Source organism: Lactuca serriola, chromosome 6 (genome assembly GCF_051521515.1).
Source record: "Lactuca serriola cultivar US96UC23 chromosome 6, Lser_US96UC23_V15, whole genome shotgun sequence".
NCBI classification, from domain to species: Eukaryota; Viridiplantae; Streptophyta; class Magnoliopsida; order Asterales; family Asteraceae; genus Lactuca; species Lactuca serriola.
The window spans coordinates 73,974,217-73,990,852 of NC_136413.1; the positions used below are offsets into that span (position 1 = coordinate 73,974,217).

At 34.0% G+C, this 16,636-nt stretch overlaps 2 protein-coding genes across 2 annotated transcripts; both read right to left on the reverse strand.

Moving 5' to 3' along the window:
• Positions 1-2,931: 2,931 nt before the first annotated feature.
• LOC145059122 (receptor-like protein EIX1) lies at positions 2,932-6,060 on the reverse strand. The gene has a single exon (XM_079006978.1). The coding sequence runs from the start codon at positions 6,031-6,033 to the stop codon at positions 3,031-3,033; it is 3,003 nt and encodes a 1,000-aa protein (XP_078863104.1). The 5' UTR covers positions 6,034-6,060; the 3' UTR covers positions 2,932-3,030.
• A 4,120-nt stretch (positions 6,061-10,180) lies between these two features.
• Positions 10,181-13,719, reverse strand: LOC145059123 (receptor-like protein EIX1). The gene has a single exon (XM_079006980.1). The coding sequence runs from the start codon at positions 13,057-13,059 to the stop codon at positions 10,363-10,365; it is 2,697 nt and encodes an 898-aa protein (XP_078863106.1). The 5' UTR covers positions 13,060-13,719; the 3' UTR covers positions 10,181-10,362.
• Between the last annotated feature and the right edge of the window lie 2,917 nt (positions 13,720-16,636).

Genomic DNA, 16,636 nt, shown 5'->3' on the forward strand with positions numbered 1-16,636 from the left:
TAGAGTTTCAAATTTCAATGGTCCAGTTTTTATATATTTTATTATGTTAATATAGAAAAGAAAGCATTGATATATAAGAATAATATCCAGCCACTTATATATATTCAACCAAACTCTGATAAATATAAATTTGAAAAACTTTTGTAGTGAAATGTTACAACTTACAAGGGATAATTGTGTTTTTCTAATATGATTTTTGTTTGACGTTAATAATAATAAAAGAAACAAAAAAGTGGCAGCACCGAAATGACTAATATTATATTTTTTATTATTTGCATACACAAAGATTAATCAGTTAGGTGCGGTTGCGGTTAAGACGACTACCTAATGACGGGTTAGATATCAATATGAGTCTAATCAAACGTAGAAAAGGAAGACAAATTATTAATACGAAACCAATCAACATAAAAAAAATATGATATTTTTATAAATTTATTTTATATTATGAAAAATTAATTTAGAGATTATAACATCAATAAAAAGTATACAAAATAAATTTTAGAAGTTAAATTATATATTTACAAATATTAATATAAAAATAATTAGTTTAAACATAAAAGTAAAAATAAAAAATCTTAATTGGCGTCAAAGTGAAGAAAAGAAGAATGATATTTAACGTTCCATCACACTAGCCTATCATTAATCAAATATAATTATCTTATTTTTTTAATATGACTTGACCAACGGTGGTTTTGACTATTAAATGGTTTTTGCAGCATGGTGTAGATAGAATCCCCTTAAAAGGGACCGAGTAATTGAGAAAACATATAGCTTTAATTATCACAAAGAAGCAGCAACATGGATAAACTTTGAACAAAAAACAATGGGATGTATCTTTTAGCATATAAAGCGTGGTTTTTAAAGTGACTATTTGAATATTCTTCAACATTTTTCTTCACTTTTCGGCATATACCCTTATCTAATCTAATACCATATTAAAATTCAAATATATTTCCATGAACCATCGAGGATTTTTTTTGGTAAAGTATAATATGCATATAGAATTTCTTAATCACAATAACATAATCCATGAAAACTAGATGCTAATAATCGGCACACGCAATTTTTTGAATTGAAATCACATAATATCCAAAAAATATTAATATTTTAATGTTGACATATTATTTTTTAAATAATATATTTATCTATTACTGATATTTGCTGGTATATATATTTATACAAACCTTTTGTAATTTCTAAATCGTTTACCTCTATTGCTTCTAAACCTGATCATCTGATTTGAAGAAACGAGAACATCAAGTAAACATGTTTAGATATACTTTCTTCTCCATGATCTTCTCTGTGTCGATATCCCTCTTTGTCGATTGTTATTACAATCTAAAATACAACTTTTGAAGTCTTTTTAATCAACCATGTATGGGGATAGACCTCTCATTGAATTGTCATCCAAATTACATGTTAATTCATTCAGAAGACATTTACAATCTTTGCAAGTTAAAGTTCTTATCATCAATTTTGTTATGGAATTATATCATATAATATATTTAATATTTCATTTATCAACTTTTTGTTAGGCTTAAATTATGGAATTATATAAATTTCATTTCGTTTTCAACATAGGCAATTATCAATAACAATTTGTTTCGCTATGACCATTAACAAAAGTCAAGAACAATAATTATCAAATGTTGGATTATACTTGTGTAAACCTATCTTCATCCATGGTCAGTTATATGTCGTTTCTCGTGTAACATGCAAAAAATGTTTGAAGGTATTCATATGTGATGAGGAAGGTCATTCAACTAATAAAATAAAAAATGTTGTCTACAAAGAGGTACTGCAACGTTTATAGATATTTATCGATTTCAATGTTTCTTCTTCACATTTCAATAATAACAATAGTCATAAACTTTCTTTTATAATTATTATGCAATATATATAAATGTTTTTATATTTTTTTAATATGTTCCCCACGTTTAACGCGGGTTATAATCTAGTTATGGGTATTTTAGGATCCATAAAAATGTGATCTTTATCCTTCTATTCCTTCCATGAAAGTATCATGATGTCTTCATGGAATAATAAGTAGGTTTTGGCTTTTGGACCTTTTCTAGACAAGAAAAGTCATAAAGGTGGAAGCTTTGTGACTTAGAATGATGTTATGGGACTAAATCTATGGGTTGGATAAAAGGGCTTAAGAGATTAAGCACTTAATGGAAGAGTGCCTTTTGGCCGAGTACGTTACGTGTCCTCATGAGGAGTCCCGTCCCTGGATAGTGAGTAAGCCATGCGTACGAGATGAGTACAGTGGGTGTACTCAGCCTGAAGTTGACTTGTTGACATTGAATTTTGTTAACCGTTAACTTTTTGATCAAGTTTGACCTTGGGTCAAACTTGAGGGTTTTAGATTATTAATTAAGATTTCATCTAGTTCTGGTGTCAGTCGATTCACGGGTGCAAACAATGCAGCAAAGGGATCGTATCATAGTATTTTAAAGTTCTTAAATTCAGGTGAGTCTTCTCCCGGTGCTTTTAAGTGGAAGGCACCAATGCCAACTCACTAAATTGTGTATGTAGGATGCTAGTTGTCTTTGTGACACCTGTATGTTTGCATTAGCCTGTATGGTAGAATAGACATATTTGTGATGACCAGTTGGGTCTAGTTGTTATTATTGTGATATGTGATACTTGTACTGAGACTGCTGATAGTCTCCAGGGTTGTTATTAACCCACCGGGCATGCTGTTTGCCCACTGAAACTACTGATAGTCTCGAGGGTTGTTGATAACCCACTGGGCGTGCTGTTTGCGCAATGGGACTGTTGATAGTCCCTAGGGTTGCTGATAACCCATAGTTGTTTATTTGTGATGTGTTGTGTGTAGTATTTTGGGGAACTTACTACGCTTTGTGTTTACGATTTCTGTTTTAAATGTTTCAGGTTTTCTCATAATAAAGGACGTGCACGGCTCGATTGCATCGCAAAAATGGGGACTTGTGTACTTGATAACTTTTAATGATACTTTGATAAATGTAACATACAAAACAAGAAAGAAGAGTTAAATATAGACAACTACATACATGCAATCCTCCGCAATTGTGCAATGAACAACACCACCTCTAGATAAACCCAATCTCTGAAGCTATCATAAAAGTGAAAAAATGCACGTCTCCCATGACGGTTGAGAAGTAGAGTGCCGCATGCTATCCAAAATCCAGTAGCAAAACCAGTGGCCCCACCAATATAGAACCATCCCCACAATTCCTCTGTGTCTTCCTCATCACCGTCGCTTTTACTAACTTGTAAGTCTTCATCTCCTGGACATTTTCTGGAAAGGGGAGGTCCACACAATCCTGCATTTCCATCGTAGCTTGAAGGTTGAAAGGACTGGAGTTGTGTGCTAGTTGGGATTCTCCCAGACAAGTTATTAGATGATATGTTTAGGTAACACAATGAAGTCATTTGAGACATGCTTGATGGTATCCCTCCTGATAAACTATTTCTAGATAAATCCAAAGCTAAAAGTTTTTTCATCTCACCAACTTGTTGTGGAATCTCTCCAAGTAGAGCATTCCTTGACAAGTTCAGAGCAAGCAGTTCATGAAGATTGGTGAGTTCATATGGGATATGTCCTGTTAGATTGTTGCTTGACAAGTCAATACTCTTTAACAATCCCAAATTACGGGTGAATTCACGCTCATCTCCTTGCCACTCGATCATTGCATGGTCAACATACTCCTCTTCAGTGGGATATGGAAGAATAAAATTTGAAAAGCTTCCAAATGTACTTGTATAGGGATGCACGTTTGGTGGCGCTAAGAATCCTTCTTGAGCCATTCTTGTGAGATTATTCAAACATGAAGGGATGCTTCCGTGGAGATTGTTCCTTGAAAAGTCTAAAATTTGAAGATTTGGTAATTTACATAATTGTAAAGGTATGGTTCCGTAGAAGTTGTTTGATCTTAGGATAAGAACATACAACGCCGATAAATTTTCCCCAATCCAAACAGGCACATTACCAAAAAATCTGTTTGTCCCCAAATCGAAGAAGTTTAACTTTGTACAATTCTTTAGAGACAAAGGCAATTGTCCAGAGAAGTTGTTCTTGTATAAATACAACACCTCAAGATTGATCAAAGATCCAACAGATATAGGAAGCTTTCCAAATAGACTGTTGTCTCCTAGATTAAGAACTTTCAGTTGATTGAAATGCCACAAACAGTCTGGAAGTTGTCCGGTTAGAGAGTTATGGGAGATGTCAAGAAATTCCAGTAACCCATCGACAATTTGGCATAAGAATGAGATTCCTCCAGAGAATTTGTTTCTGGAAAGATTTAATGATGTCAAACTGGAAGGAAGATGCGGTATTGGACCGTTAAAGCTATTTGAACTCAAATCTATCATTTGAGTGCCGAAAAAACTTGCTGATAAATCTGGTACTTCCCCACTGATGTTATTAGAAGAGAGATTCAAAAAGAGTAATTGCATGTTCCAAAATTCTGGAGGAACTGTGTCTGAGATTCTAGTGTTGGAAATATCAAGACGGGTAAGTCTTTCTAGCTTTTGAATCCATTTGGGGAAGTGAGGGCCTAATTTGCAAGAGCTCAGATCAATATGCTCTACATAAGAAAGTTTTGACATATGATCTATGGAATGAACTCCTTGGAGTGGGTTTTTTGAAAGATTTATATAAAGAGCCTTCGACTTTCCAATGTTTTCAGAGATGGCACCAGAAAAATGATTTTGAGAAACATCAATCTTTTCAAGCCAGGGTAGTTCCCACAAGTTCTTGCTTATGGTTCCATTTATTTGATTATCTGCTAGGTCCAGATATGATAGGGATGAAAAGTTCTGGATGTCATCAGGCAATGACCCTGTAAATTGGCTTCTTCGAATAGACAAGTCTTGAAATGTTAGCAATGTGCATCCAGACAAGTTGTTCAGAAAATCAGGAAATTTTACAGCAGCTGAGTTGTTATAGAAGTACAAACGTTCCAAACTACAGAGGTTACCAATATATTTGGGTATCCTATCTAACATGTTGCCATAGAGATAAAGAAAACGAAGCTTATTGCTTGTTAAGGGGAACAACCAACGATACATGGATGAGGTCAGATTGTTGTTTCCAAGAAAAAGGGATTCAATAGATGAAGAAGAGTTGAGAAATGAAGAAGAATATGGATACATCACCTGTGACAGCTCACATCCCTCCAACCTTATATATGATAGCTTCCGGAGACTCGAAATTACATTCACCCAATGGTTTGCTTTGGCTAAGGAAATCTCATCCATTTCAAGTACCTCCAAATGAGAGAGATGAGACAGCCACTCTATGTTTTCAACTCTACATCTTCCAACAAGAGCAAGAAAAAGCTCTTGCAGGTTGGTGAGATTTCCAAACTGTGGTGGAATGGTTCCATAAAGAGAGTTATGGGAAAGGTCAAGGTGCCTTAATTGGGTCAAGGAACCAATGGACTTGGGAATAGCTCCGTTAAGATTATTGTAACGAAGGTCAAGGAACCTCAATAAAGTCAAGGAACCAATGAAGTTGGGAATGGTTCCATTAAGATTATTGTGGCCAAGGTCAAGGTGCCTTAATAGAGTCATGGAACCAATGAAAGTGGGAATGGTTCCATTAAGATTATTTTGACCAAGGTCAAGGTAACTCAATAGAATCATGGAACCAATGAAGGTGGGAATTGTTCCATGAAAAGAATTTCCCGAAAGATCAAGATGATTCATGTAGCTTAAGTTAACCAATGAGTGGCTAATCTCACCTTCAAGACTAAACAAACTAATATCAAGCTCCGTGACATGATGGCCTGTTTGGTTGTCACACGTGACTCCTTCCCATGTACAACAGTCATCATCTTCAGGTCTCCACGTAGAGAGACTACCATCAGGGTCTTGAAGGTTTGCTTTGAATTGAAGGAGAGCATCTCTCTCCTTATCCAAACACTTGTTCGAGAGAACACTATTATCGTCTCTTTCTTCCACTGCTACCAATTGGTTGGCAGTTGTATTCTGCAGGCATGCCAAGAGAAGTGAGAAAATTATAAAAACACAAGGATGCATGATGTAAGTGCAGATGTTGGTGATTTTTGTTTGTGTTGATGTATATATGAAGATGCCCCTATGAAGTTTTATATAGTGCCAACTGCAAAGATGAATTATTACAGTGGATGGCCTACTGGCCTCAAATTAATGACCTATTTGTGTGGGGTATACAATCCAGATACCCACTGTTACTTTAATGAGTGAAGATGTTGAAATTTAAATTGGCCCAATGTGATACATTAATGTTTATGATTATGAATTTACGATCGACACCCACACACACACATTTAACTGATGTGATAAAAATAAAGAACACAAGAGTTGCATGGTAGAGTAATTTTATTTAATAACAATATCTATAAACAGTTTTTTTAGTTTTTGCTTTCACATTTGGATAGTTTGTTAAATTACAACGAAAAAAGATATTTAATTAATAATATTATAATTTTAGATTACGGAAATCCGATGCCATGGAAAGTGAAGAATATGTAGCTAGCAAACAAGGCACTAATTGATTCAAACATGTAAAAAGAAGGCACTGTGACTTGATAATGTAAGAAGAATGCAGTGCGACTCGATATTGTAAAAATAATGCAATGCTGACTCAATAATGTAAAAAGAGGGACAAGACTTCTAATTGACAATGGTGGCCCTAAAGGACAAAAGGGTGAGTGAGACCTGAGATGTCTTTCTTTCTTATACCATAAGAAATGCACTAAAACAGATTGAGACAACAAAATTTTTTTTACATCGTAAAAATTATCCTTCTCAATTGTTGGATCTGATCTTAAAATCTAAGAAAAACATCAAGAAAAAACAACAAATAGTTTACATCCATTAATCATTTGTTGCTAACTGAATATTATCGGAAACAATTAATGAGATCTATTAGAATTATACAATGGAAAATAAAATATGAAGAGAAAAATCGAACTAACAGTCTCACATAGAATCAATTAACAAATGTACACAGGTTAATTAACTTAATGAATTTTGGAAAATGGACTAAGTTTGAGAAAGAGGCTACATAATCTTCGACACGAAGTTCGATATCCTCAATAGTTTGCTTGAATTGGGGGGTTTTATTGCTGATTTCTCTTATACCTGCTATTGCTTCACAAATTACAATCACCGCCTGAATTATCTATTCCATTCTATAGGTCAAAACAAACAGTTTTTATTTATTTATTTATTTATTTATTTTTTCATTCGGAATGAACCATTCCGTACGTTCGATTTTTTCATTACCAAACATAAGTTATGTCTTAACCGTTAGTCAAACTACTCTTAAGATGTTTGTTTATACATATGATGTTATACGATTATCCAAAAAAGGATGTAGCTTTTAGGGATTCAGAACACTATTAAACTGAGTGGAATCCAATTTCAGTGGTTTGAGTTTGACAATGAGAATCAGGGAATGATTGTTGGATTAATGCCAGTCAATTCCACCCAAAGTGGCAGACCTCATCCCCTCCCACTCCCACACACATTTAAATTTAAAACCCACTGTCCCACCACTCACTCCCACCCACATCTGTTTGTCAAAACAAAACTGCTTACATTACTTAATGCAAGAATCAACAAGGCACTTTCATTCATTTGTGCCTATTACACAATCATACTTCAAATAATCTAACCTCAAATACAAAGCATTTTTCACTGATATAAATTGGTCGATTTTTCAAAGTACAATGTCGTACTAAGAAAAAAATGAAAATACAATGCCTTAATAAGAAAAAAAAAGTAAAAGTAGAATGCTATAATAGAAAGAAAATGAAAGTAAGTTGCTATTTCTTGCATTTCGCAATACAATATTTCATACATGTTGTCAAAATTTGTTTTTTTACGGATGTGATACTTACAGTGACTATAAAGAGGCAGTGGTTTCTTGTTTCTGATGTTTTGTTTGCTTTGGCTTTGGTTCACCTCTCAGAATCACTAAACCCTTTGGAGCAGGTGGTTTTCCTAGCAACCCTTGTCATCATTAAAACACCTAAATTTAAATTGTCTAAAAAGGGATTTAGTTGTTAGCTAACGTTTTGAATAAGTGGAACAAAGAATAATGAAATTAAAGAAAGAAAAGCAATGAATTGATAACATACCTCCAAATGCTTTTCTGCTTTTTATTGAATCTTGAGTCTGGGATTCTTCTGGATTTAAAGAGATATTATCTCCCTTCTTAATGGGCTTGAAATTTTCAAGAACAACATCAAGGATACAATTCAACTCTGGTCCCTCAGTTTTTTTTTTTTGTCAACATTTGCTCTATGAAGAGTGTCATCAGCACCTACACTGGTTCCAAGTGTGAAAAATGGTCTCTCTTTGAATCCAGCACATTGAAAACAAAAGAAAAATATTCACAACGGTTTAGTAATTAGCTCATGAGTAGCACTATTCAACCTTGTGATTTGTGGAAAGGACAACAAGTGTTTTAATCCAATGTTTCCAACTAATCTCACTCATTCCCTCCATTAGTACATGCTATCTTGTATACACTCTATATCCAGAATATTGTCTAATATTGTTCTTACAGAGCATTCTTCATGAAAGAAATTTACTTTAAGGACAAAAATGATACACACTTAGTCTATTTATATCAACAATGAGCTTAAATAAGAGTACACTAACAACTGCACAATACCATATGAAATTCTATGCATATAAATAATGAGCTCCCATTTCACCTAGATATTTACATGTACACTAACACATGAACTAAGCACATTCATGAAAGTTGTGTCTTTGAAAGTTGGAAAGCACGCCAACTTCAACAATCTTCTATCTGTCTAAAGTTTGGTTTGCAGGAAAGCTTGTGGTTATACTCTATTTATATTCCGCTATATCATATTAGGGTTTATCGAGGATTTACTGATCATCTTCCGAGGAAGTTTGATGGATGAACATAGACGGAATCGATAGTTTTCCACTTACCTTAATCAATGGATGATACGAACTCATTCCTATGATCCTTTCCTCGAATCTTTTGGTTGAATACTTGAATTTACACTGATACAGTGATATGAGCGTTTTGGTGCCAAAACTTTGAACACTTTCGTTGATACCCCATTTGAGAATTGAGATAAATTCATTTGGGCTCGCACTTGCAATTTTTACGTGAGTGGGTTGAGTTGGGCCAAAAACTTCTGTTTTGCATTATGATTTGCAAATTGGAAATTTGCAAGTTTGAAACTTTGAATAGAAGGTGACCATCTCTCTATCGTTATCCAAACACTTGTTAAGAACACCATTACCATCTCTCTATGGTCCCTTTCACATACCTCAAGATGTATTCATGGATTTCATATGTTGAAGTGTGGGTCTTTCCATGAATCTACTTACCATCGCAACTCAGGTCGGGTCAGTATAGAGTTAACCAATTTTGAGAGTTTTCCCAGATCATTCATCTCAGATTTCCTGTTTATTTGTTCTTTGAATCGTGTTATTTTGTTGTTACAGTCACCCGTAACAATGAGATCGTCTACATACACACCCACGATCAATGTCTTTCCTTTGTGTTCCTTGCATATACGCCATATTCTTGCAAGAACGTTTTGAACCCAATTTGTTGAGATACTCCATTCTAGACCCTCCCTAGCTTTGCCACTATGTTAAACAAATTAACTTTGCATACACAAAATATTTTAAAATAGCCACCCACAGATTATCATAACTTATTATATTATGTGATTGGGATGATAACGATTCCATAATGAAAGTTTCCTGTTACCAAAAAGTGTGTGAACTGACTAACAGTTCTCTCAATCCGGTAGCTTCTCTATCATCGGATTGAACTTAAAATCTAAGAAAAGCATCTAAAGAAAACAACTAGATTGGATTCAGTCTCTTATAGCTAACTGAACATTATCGGAAACGATGGGACCTAGAGAAATTATAATGTGGACAACAAAAGGAAGGAGAAAAATCAAACTATGAGTCTCGCGTAGCATCAAATAAATAATGTACAAGCACAAATTATTTTTCATGCATTTCAGAAATCACACTTTAATTTTACAAAATTATTAAACAATAAGACATAAGAGGTGATGCCAGCCATAGTGGACGCTAGACAGTAACCATCGACATATTTTTGTTGTCTACTGGTGTGTGGCCCAATGTTTATAGGCCCAATATTTGTTAAACAAAACAGCACAAAACCCAATAGTAATGAAACTTTTCTTTATCATTTTTTTTCTAAATTAATAACTAATAAAATAGATTAATTAAAGATAGACTAATTCAAGTAATTACAATACTATGATCCTAGCCTTAAAAAGAATAGTAATGGTCTATACAAGATGATATACATATTAGAAAATAAGTTAAAAATAAAAATCAGATGAGAAACTATGTATGTCTAACCCTTTTCAAAATTGCAATGAACACCACCACCTTCACATAAACCCAATCTTTGAAGTTATCATAAAACTGAAAAAACGCACGTCTCCCACGACGATTGAGAAGTAGAGCGCCACATGCTATCCAAAATCCTGTCGCAAAACCGGTGCCCCCACCAATATAGAACCATCTCTCAAGCTCATCTATGTCTTCCTCATCACCCTCGCTTTTACCAACTTGTGATTCTTCATCTCCTGGACATTTTTTAGGAAGGGGAAGTCCACATAGTTCTGTGTTTCCATCGTATCTTGATGGTTCAAAGGACTGGAGTTGAGTGCTTGATGGGATTCTCCCTGACAATTTATTATATGACACGTCTAGGTAACACAATGAAGTCATCTGAGACATGCTTGATGGTATCCCTCCTGATAAACTATTTCTAGATAAATCCAAAGCTAAAAGATTTTTCATCTCACCAAGTTGCTGTGGAATCTCTCCAAGTAGAGCGTTCTTTGACAAGTTGAGGGCAAGTAGTTCATGAAGGTTGGTGAGTTCATGTGGGATATGTCCTGTTAAATTGTTGCTTGACAGGTCAATGCTCTTCAACAATCCCAGATTCCTATAGAATTCACGCTCATCTCCTTGCCACTCGATCATTGCATGGTCGATATACACCTCATCAATGAGATCCCAATGCCACTGAGATGTATATGGATGTACGTTTGGTGGAGGTAAGAATCCTACTTGAGCCATTCTTGTAAGATTATTCAAGCATGAAGGGATGCTTCCATGGAGATTGTTCCTTGAAAAGTCTAAAATTTGAAGATTTGCTAACTGACATAATTCTGAAGGGATGGTTCCGAAGAAATTGTTTGATCTTAGGGTAAGAACATACAACTCCGATAGGTTTTCACCAATCCAAACAGGCACATTACCCGAAAACTTGTTAGCCCCCAAATTCAATGAGGTTAAGCTCGTGCAATTCTTTAGAGACAAAGGCAATTCTCCAAAGAAGTTGTTCTTGTATAAGTATAACGCTTCGAGTTCTATCAAAGATCCAATAGAGGGAGGAAGCCTTCCAGATAGACTGTTGTGTCCTAGATTAAGAACTGTTAGATGTTGGAAATGCCACAAACAGTCTGGAAGTTGTCCTGTTAGAGTGTTATGGGAGAGGTCAAGAAATTTTAACAACCCATCAACCATTTGACATAAGAAGGAGATTCCTCCAGAGAATTTGTTTCTGGAAAGATTTAACAATTGCAAACCGGAAGGAAGATGCGGTATTGGACCGTTAAAGCTGTTGGAACTCAAATCTATCATTTGAGCGCCAAAAAAACTCGATGATAAATCTGGTACTTCCCCACTGATGTTGTTGGAAGAGAGATTCAAAGAGCTTAAATGAATGTTCCAAAATTCTGGAGGAACGGTGTCTGAAATACTAGTATTGGAAATATCAAGCTCGTTAAGTTTTTTCAGCATTTGAATCCATTTGGGGAAGTGAGGCCCTAGCTTACAAGAGTTCAGATCTATATACGTTACAGAAGACTGGTTTGACATGTGATCTGTGGAAGGAACTCCTTGGAGTGGGTTTTTTGAAAGATTTATAATAGAAGCCTTCGACTTTCCAATGTTTTCAGAGATAGCACCACTAAGATGATTTTGAGAAACATCAAAAGCATGAAGGGGTAGTTCCCAAAATTTCTCGCTTATGGTTCCATTTATGTGATTATTTGATAGGTACAGACCTTCTAGGGATGAAAAGTTTTGAATGTCATCAGGCAATGACCCTGTAAATTGGCTTGTTTCAGCAGACAACTGTTGCAATGTAAGTGATGTGCATCCAGACAAGTTGTTCAGAAAATCAGGAAATTTAACAACGGCACGGTTGTTATTAAAATGAAAACTTTCCAAACTACAGAGGTTACCAAGAAATTTGGGTATCCCATCTAACATGTTCCCAGAGAGATCAAGAATATGAAGGCTATTGCTGGTTAATGAGAGCAACCAACGATACATGGATGAGGTGAGATTGTTGTTTCTGAGAGAAAGGAAAGAAATAGATGAAGAAGAGTTGAGAAATGAAGAAGAATATGGATACATGACCTGTGACAGCTCACATCCATCTAACCTTAAATCTGATAGTTTTGGGAGATTCGAAATCACATTTACCCACTGGTTTGCTTTGGCAAGGGAAATCCCTTCCATTTCTAGTGCCTCCAAGAGGGATAGATGAGACAACCAGTCTAGATTTTCAACTCTACAGTTTCCAATATCTCGAAGGTTAAGCACTTTCAAGTTGGTGAGGTTTCCAAACTCTGGAGGAATGGTTCCATGAAAAGAATTGGAGGAAAGATCAAGAAGATTCAAGTAGGTTAAGTTAACCAATGAATGGCTAATTTCACCTACAAGACCAGCAGAGGGAATATGAAGCCCTGTGACATGATGACCTGTTTGGTCGTCACATATGACTCCTTCCCATGCACAGCAGTCATCATCTTCAGTTCTCCACGTAGAGAGACTACCATCAGGGTCTTGAAGGTTTTCTTTGAATTGAAGGAGAGCATCTCTCTCCTTATCCAAACACTTGTTAACAACACCATCATCATATCCCCCTCCTACTCCTTCGTCTACCACCAATTGGTTCGCAGTTGTATTCTGAAGGCGTAGCAAGAAAAGTAAGAAAATTATTAAAACACAAGGATGCATGATGTAAATGCAGATTTTGATGCTTTTTGTTTGTCTTGATGTATATATGAACTATGAAGATGCCCCTACAAAGGTTTATATAGTGCCAATGTGAAGATGAATCTTTAAAGCCGATGGCCTCATATATACTGGTGACCTTTTTGTGGGGGGGATACAATAATACTACAAGTCTTGGTAATTTGTATTTAGTATAAATATCTTTTCCAATATTGTGATATTTTTTGGTCATCAAATTGTGTGATATAATTCTGAAAAAATAAAATGATGGAATCAAATAGAGTAACCGTCCATGAATGGATATGACTATGTAATGGTAGTACTCCCATCCGGGCTCAGGTGCCCACCTTTAGTTTTATGAGTGAATAAAGCGTTTTGCAACCATCACCAATTTTTCATCGCTCTTTAAGTCATTCCTCATTATAACAAATTCAAACGCATGAAAACAACCATCGTGAAAAATACAAATTTGAGAAGAAATATTTCATCTAAACCTAATAAATTTATTTTTCGAAACCTCTTTTGTATAGTTATAGTTTATGTACATTAATGTTTATGACTCCGATTAGCACACACACACACACATTTAACTGATGCGAGAAAAAAAAGAACACAAGACAGCACAACTCAACAATTACTTACAATAATTATATTTTACTTATTAACCAAAAGCAGAGTAATTTTATTTAATAAAAATATATGTAGAACGTTTTTTTTGTAATTTCACAATTAAATTGTTCGTAAAATTACATCCAAAAAAAAGATTTGATTATAATATTATCATTTTAGAATATGGAAATCTCATTGGAAGTGAAGAAGGTATGATTTAGAAAAAAATGCACTGATTGAAACAATAATGTAAAAAGAATGCACTCATTGACTCAATAATGTAAAAAAATGCAATGCTGACTCAAAAAGATAGAAAGAGGGACAATCCTAATTGAAGATGGTGGCCCTAGCTAAAAGGAGTAAAGGGCCAGTGAGACATTCTTTCTTGTTTATAAAAGATGGAGATAGACAACACCACAAGTTCTTTTATATCATTAAGAATCATCCTTCTCGATTACTGGATCTGATCTTAAAATCTAAGAGAAACATCATGACAAAACAACACCTAGTTTAGAATCATTGGTTTATAGAAAATTGAACTTTATCCGAAACGATTAGATCTATAAAAATTATAATATATATGGAAAATAAAATATAAAGAGAAAGATCAAACTAAGAGTCTTACATAGCATCAATTAACCAATGTACACATGTTAAACTTCATAGAATTTCAGAAAACGGAGTAAGTTTTGAAGAAAAACTTAAAAGTTTGAGAAAGAGATTACCAGATCACGGAGACGAGGTTTGATATCGTCAATAGTGGGTTTGAATTGGGGCTTTTTATTGCTGATTTCTATTTTACCTGCTACTGCTTCACCAATCACAATCACCGGCGGAATTCATCATTTTTCGGTGTAGTTTTCATCTTCCGACCCAAACCAACTAACAATAAGCCATACACCAAAACAGTATTTACTATATTTAGTATACAGCCATACAATATAAGGCCCAGGCCCGATATATATGCTGACAAAATATACATGGCCCATGAAAATTGTTTTTTTTTTTTTCCCAAATTCATCTTTCTTAAAAGTCATACATATTTGTTTATATTAGAAAAAGAGAAATAAGGGAGTGCAGTAATTGAACTAACTAGAAGTTAGGGTTTTTGTATAAATTATCAAATAATATGATTTACATTTTACTTTAAATACAATATTAAAAATATATAAAAGATGATAAAATACGTCATAGGCATATTAGTTTTAGACATGACAAGATATAAATTATATAACCAAAAGCAAATGCAAACTTATTTCATTTAACAAACAAAACTTTAATGATGTATGATGAGCAAATGTTCAACATTTTTTTTTCTAACAATTTGAGATTTTAGCAAGTTGTGTCAAGATGACATGACGTCTTTGTTTATAGATTATAATTGATATATTTGTCATGTCATTTATTAAAAGGTAAAATTAGGTTTATGTTGAATGTTGATCATATTGTTGTAGTACCATTTAGACGATGTTGGGGTAACTTTTAGCTATAGGGTTCTAGTTAATATATTATCTTTTCACTAGCTAATCTATTTTATTATATATTGGATAACATTTCACTTTCTCCAACTTCGAATGTTAAATTCGTCTCTATATGCCTATGTACCTATGTGTTCAATGTGAATGCACTTATTTAGGTAGTAGTTTTTGAATATTTCAATGCTCATATATATATACACCCTTACTATTTAATTAATGTGAATACACATTATGTAGCAATTCTTCAATCTTTCCTTGGTCATATATACGTCCTTACCATTTAACTTTTCCTGGTTAATGCAATGGAAATTAAGTTGATATTTCCAATGGAAATGTAGATGTGCAACTCGGCAGAAATGTCGGTTTGTGTAATGTTATCATGGATCACGGATATTGATTACATTAAACAATACACAAAAGTATAGCATAAATATGACTACCATAACTGAAAAAAATCCTACATATATATTATACCTAGTTTTAAATAACTGAAAATTAAGTTACAAACAATCCCTTAACAAATAGGTATAATAATAAACAATAACAAAAAAAATGTATGCCTGCCATTCTATTATTGTTACCCAAACTATTTTACACGTGTGACTTTTAATTCTTTGAGAATACATGTGAATATAAAAAAAGCATCAACATAAAATTGGTAAGTTCAAACGTTTATATTATTTGAATCAAAAGTACTTTTCATACTAAAAGTATTTGTTTTATTGTATATAAGTATTTCTAATTTATATAAATATGTATACTTTTTATCGAAACTGTATGTAAGTACTATTTCAACTTATATATCAATTTTCTTTTAGACTGATTATTAACATTACAATGAGTTCTCATAATGTCACATCTCCATTTTCACTGTCAGAAAAAAACATTTTTTTAATGCTTATAGTAACGACGTAAATTTTCAAAGAAAAATATTTCAATTTAAAAACACATTTATCATGGTAATAAAATCTCAAAATGTCACAATGTCAAATCATCAAATCTCATAATCAAAACTTTATATATCAAAACACCAGGATCTTCTCAATTACAACTGAATCTCGTATGTGTGTACAATCAAGCCGACGCCTTCCTGTGACCCTAAGAAGTACCTTAAACACATAACACATAACAAGGTAAACACGAAGTTTAGTGAGTTTCCCAAAATACCATATACAACTCATTAGCCATTTGAGGCTATAACACAGTATGACCCTCCAGTCAATGTGTCTCAGTGGGACCCTTCGATTCCATAACTCTGATGGACCCTTCGGTCCTAACTCTGTAAGCTCAGAATAATACACATCATAAATCACAAAGAAATAATGCGGGATATCACAATACAAATATAAGCACATAAGACCTTCCAGTCACACCACTCAGATTACCACACTAGGTAAGTATAGTGAGAAGACTCACCTCGCAAGCAAGTGAGCAAATAACCACGCACTCGAATCTCGAACCAGCCTCCGCCTAACATAAATGATGAATATCTC